General features: G+C 40.1%; 2 protein-coding genes across 2 annotated transcripts in view; one reads left to right on the plus strand and one right to left on the minus strand.

Annotated features, from left to right (window-relative positions):
• Window positions 1-347: 347 nt before the first annotated feature.
• LOC107830196 (putative rRNA-processing protein EBP2 homolog) lies at window positions 348-2,532 on the minus strand. Its single transcript, XM_016657679.2, has 2 exons — window positions 2,443-2,532; window positions 348-1,546 (listed from the first exon to the last, which is right to left on the minus strand). Exon 2 carries the CDS (start codon window positions 1,531-1,533, stop codon window positions 628-630), a length of 906 nt encoding a protein of 301 aa, XP_016513165.1. The 5' UTR covers window positions 1,534-1,546; window positions 2,443-2,532; the 3' UTR covers window positions 348-627.
• Window positions 2,533-3,376: 844 nt separating this feature from the next.
• LOC107773377 (uncharacterized) overlaps window positions 3,377-21,434 on the plus strand; it is a 28,458-nt gene continuing 10,400 nt past the window's right edge. Inside the window, exons 1-2 of the mRNA XM_075236462.1 lie at window positions 3,377-3,544; window positions 20,900-21,099. Coding sequence (XP_075092563.1) covers window positions 3,377-3,544; window positions 20,900-21,099 — 368 coding nt within the window. The remainder of the gene's footprint in view (window positions 3,545-20,899; window positions 21,100-21,434) is intronic.

The raw sequence follows: 21,434 nt of genomic DNA on the forward strand, positions 1-21,434 counted from the left end.
TTAAGAAAATATTAAATCTTGAATGCATACTTATAAAGTGGAAGAAACACTATTAGCTTTGAGTGCTATCCATGGATAAAAATGTAGTGAAGGGCAATTAAATTTGGGTGAGTTTAGACAAAAAAAGCTACAATGACAAGATAATCATCGCTATAATGTCCTACTAGTGAAGGGCAATAAATTTGGCTGAGTTTAGAACTCACTGGTCAATCAGATGGCAAAGAACCCAAGGTTTCATCAACTTGTAGCCAGAACTGAAAGCTAAAGTTAATAACCTGAAATGCAATGACGATATAATGAAACCTTAGAGCGGAGACACATAAAGAGAGAAGTAGTACTACTAGAGAGAAAACAAAATAAATGAAATGACATTGAACAATAGACTCCTATCCGGAGGAAAAGTTACACTTCAATATGGTATATAATGCTAAATAAAGAAGACAAAGCTAATACATCATTCAGTTTCCAAGCCACAGTCAGATTGACCAACAATTTGCAAAAACTTTTACCACAAGAGACATTAATTCATTCTGTTTGAAAAGCTCTCAATTAAATCTAAATTTCATCCACATTACAAAGGAATAACTTTAGTCTAGTAGAGCAAACTCTAGCAAGTAATAAGCAGAATCATCTCTTTGCGCGTTTGTTTTTTCCAGAAACTTCACCCTTTTGGAATCCTTTGAAATCATTAGTAGTCTCAGCAGTGTTCTGCTTCTTTAAACCTTTTCTCCCACCAAATCCAAACTTGGAGTCCCTGAATTCCCTGGTTTTCCTCTTCTTGTCTGGACCCTTCCCTTTTCCACCAAACTTTTTCCCACCAAATGTCGCCCTTCCCCCTGAACGATCTCCAGGAGATACACCAGGTCTCTTCTTATTTGATCTCTGAAACGGTTTAGTCCCATCTTCATCAAAAGGCAAATCTAGGCCGGCAGCACCATCCTTATCAAACCCGCTCTGCTGCCTTTGCTTCCTCCACTTTTTAACGGACTCAATATCCTGCTTCTTCTGCTTTGCCCTATCTTTCATCTTCTGTGCTTGTACTTCCTTGGCCAGTTTCTTGTTATCTCTCGCCTTCCTCCTCTCTTCAGACTCCTCCATCTTCCTCTTCTCAGCTAAGAGTCGACCCTTAACTTTCTCCATGTGCGTGTCAGTCTTCACCATTTCCGCATAATAATCAGTGGGCCTCAGAAAAGGTTCACCCTTTGACTGAAAGCTGAGGTACATTTGGCGTGCACCATCCAACGCCTGCGTGAAGAAAGAGTGCTCCCTCGCCAAGTCATCATTCACATCCACCACTTCTTGCTCTTCCCTGTCGATGTTAAGCCTGTGACTCCAATCTACATTATCGGGCCAACTGATATCTGCCAGCCTTTCAAGCAAACCGTCCCTGTTATATACAGCAGTCTTTGAAGGTTCAGCCAACTTCACAACTTGCTGATTTTCTTCTTCTTCATCTTCTTCTTCTGATTCGGTTTCTGGGTCGGAATCCTCATTCTCTGGGTTCATCACGGCCAATTCATCCTCAACCATCATACACTCGCACTTTCTGATAAGAATAAAGAAAAGACAATATTAGAGTTACCAACTAACTCCTGTGTGAGCTTCACATCCTAGCTCAAATTGCCCGTCCCAAGCTCAAATAAAGGGAGGCGGGTTGGGGATGATTTGACAGTAAATGTTTATTCAGATTAAATGGGTTTTTCAAATTCTCATTTATGAAAAGGGTACGATTTGTAACCCATTGTTTAGAAACTAGAATGCTTTTAAGTAAATGAGAGAAATTTACAACTTTCAACCCAAGAACGGAACACTAAAAATCCAACAGAACACTAATAACATAGCAACAAAAAATTATCCTTTTTTTCCTTTGATAAGTAACACAAATGATGCAAATAAAATAGTTATTAGGTGAAGTTGTAGGAGTTAGCCATACTACATGGATACATGAGCTAACAATAATAACCAATTACAATATGAGTTGACTAACTAGATTAGCATTAGTGCTAGCTAATTAGCTAAATATTGGGCCTATAATATACACTCTTGTATTATATGTTGCAGTATGAATTTGCTCGCAACAAAAAACTCATCTTTTTAATAAACCCATATATTTTCTTTGTTTTCATTTTCCCTTTTTCACTCCATATTTGCAAATGATTAAAAATTTTAATATTCAACCAGGGAACTGAACGCTATAAATACACCAACACAAATTGAACTTTACAAATTTCACACAGGAACTGAACACTAACAATACAACAACAAAAAACTAGTTTTTTTTAACAAACCCAGATCTTTTCATTGTTTATTATTCCTTTTTTCACTCTAAATTTGCAAAGATTATTCAGTTTCAAGCCATAACCATAAGAGAAGCAAATAACATACAAATTAAACAGTAAAAATCATCAAAAAAACATAATTAAGGTGAGCGAAAGAACTTACAACAAATGGAAGAATTCGAAAGAGATGAAGAGACAAAGTTCTGAGATTTTTAGAAGGGTTTAGGGTTTAGTCTTAAATACAATTGGTGGGCTGTTTTCTCGATTTTGGATTTTGGGCCAGAAAATAGAGTAAACGGGCTTGAAGGTATTTGGGCTATACATTGAAACTCAAAAGGCCCAGGAATAGGCCCAGATGGCTAGATTCTCTAAATCTGATTCTAACCGTTTTTAATTTTTAATTTTTAGGATAGTTATTGCACATAATTTTATTATTACATATTCTTTTTGCATAAAAACACGTCGAAAAATTAATATTGATTGTCAAATGATATTTAAAAAGAGCTAATCTTTTAGTCGTTGATACATTTTTTAATTATATTTGAAGAGTTATAATTAGAAAAAGATTGTTGAGGCTGTCACTGATGTATGCGTCAAACCAATAGTATATTTTTGTGTCATTTTTTTACATTAATTTTTATCATATAAGTAAGGATAAATAAAAAAATTAAAAGAACTTCAAATATTAGAATAAAATACTTTAAAATTCATAGTAATAAAATGAAAGAAAAACTATAAGAAGAAAAGGCAAAAGAAAAAGAAGCATATATTAAGCTATGGACCATGAAAATGAACGCTAGCTAGACCATAATACATAAAAATAAATATAATAAACAATTATTAGTATTACCAAAAATAATATATTTTAGTTTTTTAATATTAGTTTCTAGAGTTAAATCATCGTATTGGAGTGGGGTGGATGAGATGGAGGCTTGCCTCGAGGGTTTTTGTGTGATAAGAATGAGCCACCTGGACTCAAGGGCAAGTTCTACAGAATGGTTGTTAGACCGACTATGTTGTATGGAACTGAGTCCTAGCTTGTCAAGAAGTCCCATGTCCAGAAGATGAAAGTAGCTGAAATGAGGATGTTGAGATAGATGTGTGGACATACCAGGAAGGACATGATGAAGAATGAAGTTATTTGGGACAAGATAGGAGTGACATCTGTGAAGGACAAGTTGCGGGAATCGAGGCTGAGATGGTTCGGGCATGTGAAGAGGAGAGACATAGATGCTTCGGTCTGGAGGTGTGAGGGGTTCTCCATGGTGGGTCTGAAGAAGGGAAGGGGTAGGCCTAAGAAGTATTGGGGAGAGATAGTTAGGCAAGGCATACCATTGCTCCAGCTTACCGAGGATATGACCTACAATAGAAAGGCGAGGAGGTCGAGGATTAGGGTTGTAGGCTGACAGATAGTAGTATATTCCTCCTAGGCTTACCAGTAGAACTATGACTATTTTGTATTATCTTATTCATGATTCTTTACTATTATTATGCTGCGTCATTCGCACCGTTACCATAATATATTGTTGTTACTATTGTTTGCTACTTGTTGCTTTGTCTCCACTGTTGTTTGAGCCGAGGATCTATCGGAAACAACCTCTCTATCTCTATAAGGTAGGGGTAAGGTCTACGTACACACTACCTGTCAAGACCCTAAAACCGACCCGGTCGTGATGACGCCTATCGTGAAACTAGGCCAGCCGACACAACTTCCAAATTAACCATTTATCAATAAGAATCATGTTTAAGCCTTTAATTTAAACAAATATTTTATAATATAAGTCTAAATGAACAGTGCAGAAATAATATACAAGCCCGACATCGGGGTGTCACAAGTCACAAACATCTACTAAGGTCTGAATACAACGGAAAAGTCTGATCAGTGTACTGAATACAGTCTAACGAAAACAAGAGGGAGAAAAGCGGTGCTGCGAACGTCGGGCAACTACCTTGCTAAACTCTGATGACTCTGCCTTTGAGCAATCAACATCCGCTACTGGGTTCAGAAATACGTGAATCTGCACACAAGGTGCATGAATTAATGTGAGTACTCCAACTCAGTGAGTAATAAAGGTAAATGAAAGCTGAGCAGTAAAAAAGCACGCAAATCACGTCAAAATGTTACAACAAATACATGATATTTCCAACATAATACAGAAATCATTTACTTCGTAAATCATGCTCAGTTTCGGAGAAAACCTTTTAAAAATAATTTTCAATAGTTTCAAATGAGTGATAAAATAGTGAGCAAACATGATAGAAACATAAGCATCCCTTCGGCAAAACATGTACCATAAACCGTCCCTCGGGCATAATATCAATAGAACCAACCCCTTGGGCTACCTCACAATCACTCGTAATCAGCCCTTCGGGCTACCTCACAATCACTCGTGATCAGCCCCTATGGCATAACATAAATCAAGAACTGCCCCTCGGGCAATAACATGGAACAACATCAGCCCCTCAGGTTATATCACATAACACACTAGGTACCCGCGCTCACTGGGGGTGTACATACTTCGGGAGGGCCCCCTTATGGCCCAAGAGCAATATCAAGCCATCTCGTGGCATAATCAATAGGCTGTCGGCCTCATATCAAGCTGCCTCGTGGCATAACAACTCAGGCCCTCGGCCTCATAATCACAAATCAGTACAACACTGCTACGGCGTGCAACCCGATCCCATAATAATCCTCACAACACAGGCCCTCGGCCCTACTCAGTCAGAAATCTCTAAAAGCCACTTGGGCACAGTAAAATATGATGTTCAGCCCAAAATATCATTTAGAATATTAAAACAAAGTAAACATGGTTGAGTTATGAAATAGTATAATATAGCACGACTGAGTACAAATATAAAATCAAAACAATGAGAAAATAGCAGTAAAAATTTCCTAAGGGTCCAAATAGTTGGCACGAGGCCCAAATATGGCATTAAGCCCAAAACATGATGATAGCAAATAATTTTTAATCAAATACGCGGTAAAACAGTCATTCGGGATGGACTAAGTCACAATCTCTAACAGTGCACGACCCCACGCTCGTCATCTAGTATGTGCGTCACTTCAATATAGCACAACGATGTGAAATCCGGGGTTTCATACCCTCAGGACAATATTTACAATCATTACTCACCTCGATCCGGTCCAAACTCTAGCCCGTGATGCCTTTGCCTCTCGAATCAGTCTCCAATTGCTCTGAATCTAACCAAAATCAGATTCATACCATCAAAATATGCTAAAGGAATAAAGCCCACTCGAAAATATCCAATTTACATCAAAAATCCCGAAATTGCTCAAACCTGGCCCCCAGGCCCACGTCTCGAAATTCGATAAAAATCACATCAATAAAATCCTCATCCTCTCACGAGTCTACCCATATAAAAAAACATCAAAATCGGACCTCAAATGGCCCCTTAAATCCCCACTCAAAGGTCTCTTAATCTCAAGCCATAATTACCCATTTTGCACTGATTTTTTCCAAAATTTCACCACTAATTAGGCCTTTAATCACATATAAACGAGTTATGAAGTCAAAAATCTTACCTCCAAGAGATTACCCTTTGGTTTCCTCAAGAATCCCTCTCAAAAGCTTCAATCCCGTTCAAATATGGTGAAAAAATGAAGAAGGGTCGCATATTGGCTATTTAATACTGCCCAGGTTTAACCCTTCGCGAACGCGGCCACACACTCGCGTTCGCGTAGCACAATTTGCTACTGACCAAAGATCCTCCTACGCGGACGCGAGGACCATCTCGCGAACGCGATGCACCACTGAACGAACCTTCGCGATCGCGACTCCCAATTCGCGAACGCGGAGCACAAATCCTCCCTTGCCTCCAGTTCCCCTTCGCGAATGCATAGAACGAAAATCATCATCACACAAAATACCCTTCGCGAGCGCGATGAACAAAAATGTCTGCAACAAAAACCAGCAAAACTGCCAAGTCCAAAGTCCAAAATTTGATCCGTTAACCATCCGAAACTCACCTGAGGTCCTCGAGATCTCAACCAAACATGCCAACATATCCCATAACATCATTCAAACCTGTTTCAACCTTCGGAACACTCAAAACAATATCAAAACACCAAAATTACATCGGATTCAAGCCTAAGAACTCCAAAAACTTCCAAATTCCGCTTTCGATCAAAAAGTCTATCAAAACTCGTCCGAATGACCTGAAATTTGCACACACGTCACAAATGACACAACGGACCTACTCCAACCTCCGGAATTCCATTCCGACCCCTAAATCAAAATGTCACCTATCAACCGGAAAACGCCAAAATTCCAATTTCGCCAATTCAAGCCTAAACCTTCCACGGACCTCCAAAGTACATTCCGATCGCTCCTAAGTCCCAAATCACCTAACAGAGCTAATCAAATTGTAAAAATTCCAATCCGAGATCATATACAAACAAGTCCAAACTTGGTCAAACCTTTCAAATTTTAAGCTTCAAACCGAGAACTATTCCTCCAAATTCATTCCGATTACCTTGAAAACCAAAACCGACGATTTATATAAGTCATAACTCATAATACATCACACGAGACTAGTCATGCCCGAAAACTGGCGAGCGAAGCGCAAAAGCTCAAAACGACCGGTCGGGTCATTACACTACCCTCCCCATACCCCATTTATGAAAATACACTGATTTTGTTGGTACGGCTGGATGAAAACCTAACTAAGCATGTTATAATTGAGAAAGTTTACTTTTTTCATATTTATATAATTTCAAGCCCCCGATAAATATATTATACGATCGTTTATCTTCAAAAGAATAATATACAAAGTTCTTCACCGAGCTTTTTCTTAATAATAGTTCCATAATAAAATATTAATTAAGGAACTATATTTTCAATGACATACATTTTCTCATTTTGACTTGTCACATAATTATCAGTAAATATATCAAAGAAAAGCTAACTCTCACATTAATAATTACGTCTGATTTTGTGAATTCACTCTCGATGTAATTCAGCAAGTATTAAGCCAATGCTAAAACCCATTCACTCTTCTTTTGTGATGACCTTTTGCTTTAAATTAAATTCTGTGTTTCCGAGGCCTTCAAAATCTCATTTAGAGTCACTTCGATTTGCGTACGCAGTCCGGACGCGTAGCCAAAAAGCTTAAATATAAAAATCTGTGAAAAATGATAAGCTTTGAATGTAAAATAAATAAATTTGACTTCGGTCAACGTTTTGGGTAAACGAACCCGGACCCGGACCCGGACCCGTAATTTGACGGTCTCGGAGGGTCCGTAGGAAAATATGGGACTTGGGCGTATGCCCGGAATCGAATTCCGAGGTCCCAAGCCCGAGAAATGAATTTTTAAAGGAAATTGTTTTCTGAAAATTATTTAAGAAAAATTGAAATGAAATTTGCTTAGAACATGATGGTATCGGGCTCGTATTTTGGTTCCTGCACCCGGTACAGGTCTTATATATGATTTAAGACGTTTTTGTGGAATTTGGTGAAAAACGGATGTCATATGACGTGATTCGGACTTAAATTGCAAAGTTGATATTTAAAGAAGTTTTGAGAAAATTTCGTTGATCTCGAGATTTAATTTGATGTTCATAATGTTATTTTGATGATTTGATTACACGAATAAGTACGTGGATGTTTTTGAGGTTTTGTGTGCGCTTGGTTTGGAGTTTCGAGTGCTCGGGTGAGTTTCGGGTAGGTTCCGGGGTGTCTTAGGCTTAAAAACTGAGATGTTGCAGGCTCAGAGAAGTTGCAGGTCTCTGAACCCGCCAGTGCGGTCCGCACAAAAACGTGTGCGACCGCGGAAGGGGGCCAGTACGGTCCGCGGTCGACTTTGCGCGGTGCGCGGTGGAGGCCTGTGCGGCCGCAGTCCATTTCGTGCGGTCCGCACAGGGCACTGGACCGCAGTACCCTTAGGAAGGCCTGTGCGGCCGCAGTCCATTTTGTGTGGTCCGCATAGGGGGTCTGAGAGGGGTATAAATAGACGGAATTTTCAGTCATTTTTCATTTTTCAAAACCCCAAAAACATAAGAAGCCATTTTTCAAACAACCTTTCTTCTGCAAATCAATTGTAAGTCATTTTTAACTAGTTTTCTTCAATCATTAACATCTTTTAACATGATTTCAACTTCAAATCAATGATTTTCATGGGAGAAATTGGGTGTTTTGGGTAGAACCTAGGTTTTTCAAAAATTGGGGATTTGGACCTCGATTTGAGGTCCGATTTCAAAACAAATCACATATTTGAGCTCGTGGGGGAATGAGTAATCGGTTTTTGGTTCGAACCTCGGGTTTTGTCCACGTGGGCTCGGGGGCGATTTTGACTTTTGGATAAAACTTTGGAAAACTCATCTTCATGCATTCAAATTGATTCATTTAGCGTTTATTGATGTGATTAAGTAACTTGTGGCTAGATACGAGCGAATTGGCGGAGGAATCAAGGGGTAAAGCTATAATTGAACTTGAGTTGTGTTCGAGGCATCGAGGTAAGTGTTCGGTCTAACTTTAGCTTGAGGGATTAGGAGTTGAGTCCTATTTGCTAATTGCTTCTTGTTGAGTATGACGTATAGGCATGGTGACGAGTATTTATACGTTGGTGTCGAGCATGACCGTGAGTCCTAAATTGATACTTGTTGTATTCTTAAATGATATTACAAATGCTATAGTGGGTGAATTCTTGATAATGAGTAAATTCTTAAGTTTATTTTCGTGGAAGATATTTATGATTGAGAAATGGTGATAATTGAGATGAGTAGGAGTTGAGTTAATATTGATTATAACTAATTCTCCTTTGTCGGGACGTATATACTTGTACTGTTGAATTCCCTTGCCGGGATAGTGTAATTTATTGTTGACCCCTTGCCGGGACTGTTATTATGATCACTGTTGACTGTATATTGGGACGGGTTGCACGCCACAACAGATATTATATATATTTATAGATCGGTTGCACGCCGCAACAGATATTATGTTGGACCGGGTTGCACGCCGTAACAGATATTATGTTGGATCGGGTTGCATGCCATAACAGATATTATATTGGATCGGGTTGCACGCTACAACAATTATATATGTGGATCGGGTTGCACGCCGCAACAATATTAAATGATAAGGGATCGGGTTGCGCGCCACAACAGTATTGTTATTGTATTGTTGTAGCTATTGAATTGTCCTTTCATATCTTATTAAGTTGCTGTTGGATTTGATATGTTCCCCGAAGCATGTACCCCCTCCCATTTAAACTGCTTATTCTTGTTTATTTTCTGCCATATGTTATATAACTGCACAGGTTTATCTGGAGTCCGGTCCTAGACTCGTCACTACCTCGCTGGGGTTAGGCCAGACACTTACCAACACATGGGGTCGGTTGTGCTGATGCTACCCTCTGCACTCTGTGCAAATTCCGGAGCAGCATTGGGTCAGTAGCTTGGGAGCCAGCCTTTAGTCCACAGAGATTCCGAGGTAGTCTTGCAGGCGTCCGCAGGCACGACGTCTCTTCTACCTATTACTATGTTCTGTTTTCACTTGTATCCGAGACATATTGTGTTTCTTTCCTTCAAACATTTGTATGTAGTAGTCATAGACGCTCTGTGAATGTTGTGACACCGGTTTCTGGGTAGAGACATATGTTGACTTTTCGTATCGATTTTGGTATTATATTCATCTAAGTCTTCCGTTTAATTTCATCTTCCTCTATTATTTAAATGTTTATCACCTGTTAATGCAAGTTGTTAAAAGGCTTAAAATAAAGTAGTTAAAGATTTCCAAATTTTCCCGGCTTGCCTAGCTTCTACGAGTAGGCGCCATCACGACTCCTGAGGGTGGGAAATCGGGGTCATGACAAGTTGGTATCAGAGCTCTAGGTTACATAAGTCTCACAATTCACGAACCAGCTCAGTAGAGTCTGAGGGATCGGTACGGAGACGTCTGTATTTATCCCCAGAGGCTATAGAGTTAGGAAAACTTCATGTTTGTTCTTTCCTGTCGTGCGATTTTGTTTCTTAATGCTAATTGAATTTCTACTCTGTTCCTTCACAGATGGCGAGAACACATGCTTTCTCATCTACCGCTCAGCAGCCCGAACCCCCAGCAGTAGCTCCCACGAGGGGCAGAGGGCGAGGTCGAGGCCATGCTAGAGGTCGAGGTAGGGGCAGAGCTCAACCTCGAGCAGCACCACCAGTGATGGAGCCTCAGGTTGATTTTGATGAGGAGGTTCCGTCCCCAGCAGTTCCGGTGGGCCCAGCTCAGGTCCCAGAGGGGTTTATTGCTACCCCAGTTCTTGAGGATGCTCTGGTACGATTATGGGTCTTATGGAGAGTGTCACCCGAGTAGGCTTGCTTCCTGTGGCACTAACCGTCTCTCAGGCTGGAGAAGGGGCCCAAACTCTTGCTACCCGCACTCCGGAGCAGGTAGCTCCCCAGATTCAGACTCTAGTGGTTCAGCCAGTTGGAGCAGTTCAGCCGGGTGTGGTAGCTCAGACCGACGATGGAGCAGCTATGTCTGCCGATGCTTTGTGGAGGCTGGATAGGTTCACCAAGCTCTTCACTTCTACTTTCAGCGGTGCATCTACTGAGGATCCCCAGGAATATCTAGACAGCTGCCACGAGGTTCTCAGGAACATGGGTATTGTTGAGACAATGGGGTCGATTTTGCTACATTTCGCTTGTCTGGATCCGCCACGACTTGGTGGAGAAATTATTGCTTGGCTAGGCCAGCTGGATCACCATCTTTGACTTGGAGCAGTTTACAGTGTTGTTTCTAGAGAAGTTTCTCCCCATTACTCATAGAGAGGCCTATCGAAGGCAGTTTGAGCATCTCCAACAGGATTCCATGACGATTACCCAGTATGAGACCAGATTCATCGACTTGGCTCGCCATGCCCTTGTCATCCTTCCTACCGAGAGAGAGAGAGAGAGAGAGAGAGAGAGAGAGAGAGAGAGAGAGAGAGAGAGGGTGAGGAGGTTTATTGATGGTCTTATTCAGCCGATTCGTCTTTAGATGGCTAGGGAGGCTGGGAGTGAGATTACTTTTTAGGAGGCGACCAATGTGGCTAGGAGAGTGGAGATGGTTCTGTCGCAGGGAGGTGGTCATGGGTCGGATAAGAGGCCCCATCATTCGGGTAGATTCTGTGGTGCCTCGTTTGGAGGCAGAGATTTATATGGTAGAAGCCATCCTCCTAAGCCCTTTCAGTCAGCTCTTCAGGTTTCTCACAGTGCTTCAGGTAGTCGTGGTCTGCAGATGTAATATTCTGATCAGTAGTCCTATAGTGCACCACCACCGCCGCTCCAGAGTTTTTGGGGTGGTTATTTGGGTCACCAAGGTCAGTCTCAGTTTCCTCAGCCACAACACTCAGGTGGATGTTTTGAGTGTGGTGAGTATGGTCATATCAGGAGGACTTCTCCGAGGTTAATGGGTACTCAGTCGCAGCAGCAGGGTTCTCGCGCTATGGTTCAGGTACCAGGTGTTCCATAGACCGCCCAACCAGCTAGAGGTGGGGGTAGAGGTGCTAGAGGTGGAGGTAGAGGTTCTAGAAGTGGATCTCAGGCCGCTAGAGGTGGAGGCCAGCTAGCTGTAGGCCATCCCAGAGATGTAGTTCAGGGTGGTGGGGCCCAACCCCGATGTTATGCTTTTCCAGCCAGCCCGAGGCTGAGGCTTCAGATGCAGATATCACAGGTACGGTTCTGGTTTGTGATAGAGATGCTCCAGTGTTGTTTGATCCAGGGTCTACATACTCGTATGTGTCATCTTATTTTGTACCGTATTTGATCATGCCTAGTGATTCATTGAGTGTTCTTGTTTATGTGTCTACACCAGTAGGTGATTCTATTGTGATCGATCAAGTCCATCGTTCTTATGTTGTGGTGATTGGGGGTCTTGAGACTCGTGTAGATTTGTTGCTTTTAGACATGGTCGATTTCAATGTTATATTGGGGATGGATTGGTTATCACCTTACCATGCTATCTTAGACTGTCATGCCAAGACTGTGACTTTAGATTTACCGGGTATGCCTCATTTAGAGTGGAGAGGGACTTTTGGTCATTCTACCCGTAGTGTTATCTTGTATGTGAAGGCTCGACGCATGGTCGAGAAGGGATGTTTGGCCTACTTGACATATGTTCGTGATTCTAGTGCCGAGGTTCCTTCTATTGATTATGTGCCTATTGTTCGTGAGTTCCCTGAGGTATTCCCTTCAGACCTGCCGGGTATGCCACTCGACAGGGATATTGACTTTTGCATTGATTTGGCTCTGGACACTCAGCCCATTTCTATCCCGATGTATCGTATGTCCCCGCCTGAGTTAAAGAGTTGAAGGAACAGTTGCAAGACTTGCTTGAGAAAGGTTTCATTAGACCTAGTGTTTCGCCTTGGGGTGCGCTGGTGTTGTTTGTTAATAAGAATGGTGGGTCGATGAGAATGTGTATTGATTACCGGTAGTTGAACAAGGTTACGATCAAGAATACGTATCCATTGCCGAGGATTAATGATTTGTTTGATCATCTTCAGGGTGCAAAAGTATTTTCAAAGATTTACTTGAGATCTAACTACCATCAGTTGAGGATTAGGTCATCCGATGTCCCTAAGACAACTTTCCGTACTCGGTACATGCATTATGAGTTCTTGGTTGTCATTCGGGTTGACAAATGCCCTAGCAACTTTTATGGATTTGATGAACCGAGTGTTCGAGCCTTATTTGGATTCGTTCGTGATAGTCTTCATTGATGATATTTTGATATATTCCCGCAGCCGGGAGGAGCACGAGCAGCATCTCAGAGTGGTTCTTGAGACTCTGAGGGATAGTCAGCTATATGCTAAGTTCTCGAAGTGTGAGTTCTGGCTGAGTTCAGTTGCATTCCTGGGTCATGTTGTATCAACAGAGGGTATTCAAGTGGATCCGAAGAAGATTGAGGCAGTCAAGAACTGGCCTAGGCCAGCATCAGCTATAGAGATTTGGAGTTTTTTGGGATTGGCAGGCTACTATCGCCGGTTCGTAGAGGGGTTTTCATCCATTTCATCCCCGATGACCAGGTTGACCCAGAAGGGTGCCCAGTTCAGATGGTCGGATGAGTGTGAGTTGAGCTTTTAGAAGCTCAATACAATTCTGACTACGACACCAATGTTGGTTTTGCCCACATGTTCAGGGCCTTATACAGTCTATTGTGATGCATCTCGTATTGGACTTGGTGCAGTGTTGATGTAGGATGGTAAGGTCATTGCTTATGCTTCGCGGTATTTGAAGATTCATAAGAAGAACTACCCGATTCATGATTTAGAGTTGGCAGCCATTGTTCACGCATTGAAGATTTGGAGACATTATCTGTATGGCGTGGCATGTGAGGTGTTCACGGATCACAAGAGTCTTCAGTATTTGTTCAAGCAAAAGAAGTTGAATTTGAGACAGAGGAGGTGGTTGGAGTTGTTGAAAGATTATGATATCACTATCTTATATCACCCGGGAAAGGCCAATGTGGTGGCCGATGCGTTGAGTAGGAAGTCAGCCAGTATGGACAGTCATGCTTATATTCCGGTCGGTGAGAGACCACTTGCTTTGGATGTTCAGGCTTTGGCCAATCAGTTCGTGAGGTTGGATGTCTCTGAGCCCAGCCGTGTGCTAGCTTGCACAGTCGCTTGTTCTTCGTTATTGAAGCGTATCCGTGATCGACAATATGATGATCTCCATTTGTGTGTCTTTAGAGACACGGTGCAACGCGGAGGTGCCAAGCAGGTTGCCTTAGATAATGATGGAGTTTTGAGATTGCAAGGTCGAGTTTGTGTGCCTAATGTGGATGGACTCCGAGAGTTGATCTTAGAGGAGGCCCATATTTCTTGGTACGCTATTCATCCGGGCGCCGCGAAGATGTATCAGGATTTGCGGCAGCATTATTGGTGGCGTAGAATGAAGAAGGAAATCATTGCATATGTGGCTCGGTGTTTGAATTGTCAGCAGGTTAAGTATGAGCATTAGAGGCCTGGTGGTTTATTTTAGATGATTGAGCTTCCCGAGTGGAAGTGGGAGCGAGTTACTATGGATTTCGTTATTGAACTCCCGCAGACTCGGAAGAAGTTCGACGCAGTATGGGTCATTATTGATAGGCTGACCTAGTCAGCGCATTTCATTCCTGTGGCACTCTCCTATTCATCCAAGAGGTTAGCTGAGATCTATATCCGGGAGATTGTTCGTCTTCATGGTATGCCTGTGTTTATCATTTCGGATCGAGATACGTAGTTTACCTCACGTTTCTGGAGAGCAGTTCAGCGAGAGTTGGGCACTCAGGTTGAGTTGAGTACAACATTTCATCCTCAGACGGACAGGCAGTCCGAGCTGACTATTCAGATTTGGAGGAAATGCTCCGAGCCCGTGTCATCGATTTTGGAGGTTCGTGGGATCAGTTCTTGCCTTTAGCAGAGTTTGCCTACAACAACAGCTACCAGTCGAGTATCCAAATGGCTCCTTATGAGGCTTTATATGGCAGGCGATGTCAATCTCCGATTGGATGGTTTGAGCCGGAAGAGGCTCGGTTGTTGGGTACGGATCTGGTTCAGGAGGCCTTGCATAAGGTCAGGATTATTCAAGATAGGCTTCGTACAGCTCAGTCCAGGCAATAGAGTTATGCATATCTGAAGGTTCGAGATATGGCTTTTATGGTCGGTGAGCGGGTATTGCTCCGAGTGTCGCCTATGAAGAGCGTGATGGGATTTAGGAAGAAGGGCAAGCTTAGCCCTAGGTTCATTAGTCCGTTTGAGATTCTTGATCGAGTGGGGAGGTGGCTTATAGACTTGCATTGCCGCCGAGCTTATCAGCCGTGCATCCAGTGTTTCATGTGTCTATGCTTCGGAAGTATCACGGGATCCATCCCACGTGTTAGATTTCAGCATTGTCCAGTTGGACAAGGACTTGTCTTATGAGGAAGAGCCGATAGCTATTCTAGACCGACAGGTTCGTCAGTTGAGGTCGAAGAGTTTTCCTTCTGTTCGTGTTCCGTGAAGAGGTTAGCCTCCTAAGGCATCGACCTGGGAGTCCGAGTCTGATATGCGAAGCCGTTATCCCCATCTTTTCCCCGACTCAGGTACTTCCTTCTTCTATCAGTTCGAGGACGAACGGTTGTTTTAGAGGTGGAGAATGTGATGGCCTTAAATTAAATTTTGTGTTTATGAGGCCTTGAAAACCTCATTTAGAGTTACCTCAATTTGCGTACGCAGTCCGGACGCATAGTCGGAAAGCTTAAATGTAAAAATCTGTGAAAAATGATAAGCTTTGATTGTAAAATGAATATATTTGACCCCGGTCAACGTTATGGGTAAACAGACCCGGGCCCAGACCCATAATTTGACGGTCCCTTAGGGTCCATAGGAAAATATGGGACTTGGGCATATGCACGGAATCGAATTCCGAGGTCCCAAGCCCGAGAAATGAATTTTTAAAGGAAATTGTTTTTTGAAAATTGTTTAAGGAAAATTGAAATGAAATTTGCTTAGAACATGATGGTATCGGCCCTGTATTTTGGTTCCGGTACTCGGTACAGGTCTTATATATGATTTAAGACGTTTATGTGGAATTTGGTGAAAAAAGGATATCATATGACGTGATTCGGACTTAAATCGCAAAGTTGATGTTTAAAGAAGTTTTGAGAAAATTTCATTGATCTCAAGATTTAATTTGATGTTCATGATGTTATTTTGATGATTTGATTACACGAATAAGCCCGTAGGATGTTTTTGAGGTTTTGTGTGTGCTTGGTTTGGAATTCCGAGGGCTCGAGTGAGTTTCGGGCAGGTTCCGGGGTGTCTTAGGCTTAAAAATTGAGCTGTTGCAGGCTCAGAGAAGTTGCAGGTCTCTGAACCCGCCAGTGCGGTCCACACAAAAACGTGTGCGACCACGAAAGGAGGCTAGTGCGGTCCGTGGTCGGCTTTGTGCGATGTGCGGCCGCAGTCCATTTCGTGCGGTCCGTACATGACACTGGACCGCAGTACCCTCAGGAAGGCCTGTGCGGCCGCAGTCCATTTTGTGCGGTCCGCACAGAGGGTGAGAGGGGTATAAATAGACGGGATTTTCAGTCATTTTTTATTTTTCAAAACCCCAAAAACATAAGATGCGATTTTTCAAACAACCTTTCTTCTCCAAATCAATTGTAAGTCATTTTTAACTAGTTTTCTTCAATCATTAACATCTTTTAACATGATTTCAACTTCAAATCAATGATTTTCATGGGGGAAATTGGGTGTTTTGGGTAGAACCTAGGTTTTTCAAAAATTGGGGATTTGGACCTCGATTCGAGGTTCGATTTCAAAACAAATCACATATTTGAGCTCGTGGGGGACTGGGTAATCGGGTTTTGGTTCGAACCTCAGGTTTTGTCCACGTGGGCTCAGGGGTGATTTTGACTTTTTGGGTAAAACTTTGGAAAACTTATCTTCATGCATTCAAATTGATTCATTTTGCATTTATTGATGTGATTAAGTAACTTGTGGCTAGATACGAGTGAATTGGCAGAGGAATCAAGGGGTAAAGCTATAATTGAACTTGAGTTGTGTTCGAGGCATCGAGGTAAGTGTTTGGTCTAACTTTAGCTTGAGGGATTAGGAGTTGAGTCCTATTTGCTAATTGCTTCTTGTTGAGTACGACGTATTGGCATGGTGACGAGTATTTATACGTTGGTGTCGAGCATGACTGTGAGTCCTAAATTGATACTTGTTGTATTCTTAAATGATACTACGAATGCTATAGTGGGTGAATTCTTGATAATGAGTAAAGTCTTAAGTTTATTTTCATGGAAGATACTTGTGATCGAGAAATGGTGATAATTGAGATGAGTAGGAGTTGAGTTAAGATTGGTTATAGCTGATTCTTCCTTGCTGGGACGTATATACTTGTACTATTGAATTCCCTTACCGGGATAGTGTAGTTTATTGTTGATCCCTTGTCGGGACTGTTATTATGATCACTGTTGACTGTATATTTAGGACGGGTTGCACGCCGCAACATATATTATATATATTTATGGATCGGGTTGCACGTCGCAACTGATATTATGTTGGATCGGGTTGCACACTGCAACAGATATTATGTTGGATGAGGTTGCACGCCGCAACAAATATTATATTGGATTGGGTTGCACACCGCAACAATTATATATGTGGATCGGGTTGCACGTCGCAACAATATTAAATGATAAGGGATCGGGTTGCGCACCGCAACAGTATTATTATTGTATTGTTGTAGCTATTGAATTGTCCTTTCATATTTTATTAAGTTGCTGTTGGATTTGATATGTTCCCTGAAGCATGTACCCCCTCCCATTTAAACTGCTTATTCCTGTTTATTTTCCGCCATATGTTATATAACTGCACAGGTTTATCTGGAGTCCGGTCCTAGCCTCGTCACTACCTCGCCGGGATTAGGCCAGACACTTACCAGCACATGGGGTCGGTTGTGCTGATGCTACACTCTGCACTCTGTGCAGATACCTGGGCAACATTGGATCAGTAGCTTGGGAGCCAGCCTTCAGTCCACAGAGATTCCAAGGTAGTTCTACAGGCGTCCGCAGGCCCGACGTCTCTTCTATCTATTACTATGTTCTGTTATCACTTGTATCCGAGACATATTGTGTTTTTTCCCTCAGACATTTGTATGTAGTAGTCATGGACGGTCCGTGAATGTTGTGACATCGGTTTCTGGGTAAAGACATATGTTGTCTTTTCGGATCGATTTTGGTATTATATTCATCTAAGTCTTCCGTTTAATTTCATCTTCCACTATTATTTAAATGTTTATCACCTGTTAATGCAAGTTGTTAAAAGGCTTAAAATAAAGTAGTTAAAGATTTTCAAATTTTCCTGGCTTGCCTAGCTTCTACGAGTAGGCGCCATCACGACTCCCCAGGGTGAAAAATCCGGATCGTGACATCTTTAGTTCCATATTTAATTACAGAAGCTAAAGCCGATTGAGGATTTGAATTTTATGTTACATTAATAATTAAACCAATATTCTAGATTTTGAACTAAATATTCTTATATATCCGATGAATTTTATGTTACATTAATAATCGGACCAACATACTAGATTCTGAACTAAATATTTTATTATATCTAGTGATTTTTTATACAATTATAGAGTCGAAGCAAATGCTACTAGGTTTACGTTAACCTATACCTAGTAACCTAATACTATAATCCCGCTCTATGTTTAAAATTTTACACATTTAATTTGCGTATAAAAAGGTAAAAAAGTAAGAATTCCTCTAAAGGGTGCCTCGTACTATTTTTTTATGCACGTGGTGAAGTAAAATTTTATCCATTTTAGGTTTTATACACCTTTCGAATTTTGTTTAGTGCATGTGTGTCCCGCTTTGAAATCCTTTCACCCTATGCACCCTCTCTTGTATGCTTCAACAGGAATCACACAAAAACCTAACCTAACCTATAAAATAGGGGTATATATGGATCGGGTTGGTTCGATTTTATCAAAATCAAACCAAACCAACTATATTGGTTTGGATTTGTCCGATTTTGTCGGATTTTCCGAATTTTCGATTTTTTTGTTACATGAATATTATTTCAATCTTACTTTGTTAAAATTAAAGCTTTGATATGTGAATATATGTTTAGTAAATATGGAAAAAATTAACAAACATATGATCTATTAAAATATTCTAATGGGAGCATTTTTTTAGTAACACATGATTGTTATTTTCTTAGTCGTCTAACAATAATTTTAGTTAATTTACGCTTTCAAGGTTAGAGAGGATCCCAAATATTTCTACATTTTCTAAAGAAAAATCACTATAAAGTCTTAAAAATATAAAGAAAAATTTATATATTTATATGTCGGTTTGGTTCGAATTTTTTTACTCAATACCAAATCAAGTCAAACCAAACCTAGTCGAGTTTTTTAATCGGTTTGGTTTGGTTTTTCGGTTTGGTACGGTTTTTCGGTTCGGTTTGAACACCCCTACTACAAAGTATGTATCACTAAAAAGACCAACAAGGGTTGTGGTGGAGTGATAAGTACTCCTTCATCCTAGGTCTCAGGTTCGAGTCTCTCGATATGGAATCGCCTTTGTTAGGGAGCACTTTACCCTCCAATGTGGGACTTTCCGGTGCAAATCCGAATTTAGTCGGGCCCCAATATAAAATCGGGCACCTAGTGGGAAACCAAAAAAAAATGTATCACTAAAATTACTCTACTAGAGGTAATCTTTTCCACTCTTCTTATATTTGTAAATCCAAATCAAAATACCCATGGAGGGAGGGAATAAAAAATAAATAAATTAAAATATCCCAAGAAGTGGTGAAAACTCCATATACATTAATCTGTAGCATTTAAAGAAGTGATTAATTAAGACTAGCATTTAACAAATGATAACAAAATTTTATAAGTACACGAGTTGGTGTTGTTGTAATTAATGTTTACGTTATATTTTGCTAGTAGTTTATTTTCATATTTACTTTTTATTTTCTCATTGCTTTCTCCTCCTTCTTCTTAGCAAATTTCTTAACACGAGTTACTTTTTATATAGCTTCATTTTTTTTTCTTCCAAATTTTTTAATTACTTCTGGCAAATTTCCTTTGTTCATTTCTTTAGAGTTTATCGATGTTTAATTTCTAGTTTGTGTTTACAATTTTGTCATAATATAAAACAAATTTTAAGATGACACTTTTTGACTTTCATGTCAACTATAGTTTTAAATGTATGTTAATCTCTACAATTAAATCTACTTCAGATTATGTAAATCTTCAAAACCAATTTTTTAGTAAGTTAATACAAGTGCTAACTACTTGCCAATGGTTGATTTTGAATTGACAAAACCAAAGAGAAGTCTAGTAAAATTTTGTTCTTGTGGTTGTGAGGAAAAAAAATACAATCAAAATGTTTTCTTCTTCCTTTGAATTCTTGTCAAAAAGGAAATCAAATCAGATGTCAAATCTCCAGAATTTTCTTCGGTCAGTAACACCCGTCGTAGCTTCAAAACCTCTACCAAGGGTAATTCTTTTTTTCTTCCCCCAAGAAACATCTCAATATTTGTTTGAGACTGAGGCATAGTAATAGATTGATATCAAGTTTTCTTGTTGGCTTATTTGTATATGTTTTTCATACATGATACACTCAAATATATCTTAATTTTTTTTTTATATACTTTTCATTTTCTTTCTGATGAATTGACTTAAAATCTTTTTAGCTTATATATAAATCTTTTTAAAGTAAATGAGATCCAAATTATAACAATAATAACATGTTTTTGCCTTGCAAGACATGTTTAGTTCTACCTCCGTTTGCTAATCTAAGTAGAAAATTGGAACAGTCTACGATTTTGATGGCAAACTAGACTTTATTTTTGTTCCTTTTTAATCGAATGTTTTTTTAGTCCAATAAATTAAAAGATATCAAATCTCTAATACTGGTTAAGAACTACATTTCTTGAATGCATCTATATCAATCAATCTCTTTCTAAATTTGCTTGATGGTTCCAAAATGTATTTCCTACGCACTAGATATTTTTTCTAAAATTGTGAATATATAGACTCTTTTATCACTTGTCACTTTTACATATTTCCCTTCTCTCTCTCTTTCATTTTGTTTTCTTTCTTTTTACCATTTATCTCTCATTAGTTTGCTTTCTTTTTAAAATGTTGTAGAATTACATGAATGATCCAATTGCCAAGGAAAAATCTGAATATTTCACACTTGGAGACTTGTGGGATTGTTATGAAGAATGGAGTTCATATGGTGTTGGTGCTTCTATTGCTCTAAAAAATAATGAGAATGTTGTGCAATACTATGCTCCTTGCTTATCAGCCATCCAAATCTATACCATCAAATCTCCAACCATACTTAGGTATATCTTAATTATACTTAGATTCTCTTTACTACTTTCATTAATTACGTACTTCTTTGATAATTTATCGTAATATTTTTTTGTTGGTATTATGATCATAATATTTTTTGGCGGTATTACAATCCTTTAAGCATGCACGAGTTTTAGAATATTCTCGTCATTTATTGTTGATGAACTGCATGTACATTAAACCTATATATTACCCTTCCTCTCCCCCGTATTAGGACACTTGCTTCCCTTTTCTTCCTTCCTTCTACACAACAATATTTTCTTCTTTCCTTTTTTACTATTTTATTTCACACCATCTCCTAATCGAATATTAATCTACATTTATT

Source organism: Nicotiana tabacum, chromosome 18 (genome assembly GCF_000715075.1).
Source record: "Nicotiana tabacum cultivar K326 chromosome 18, ASM71507v2, whole genome shotgun sequence".
NCBI lineage: Eukaryota > Viridiplantae > Streptophyta > Magnoliopsida > Solanales > Solanaceae > Nicotiana > Nicotiana tabacum.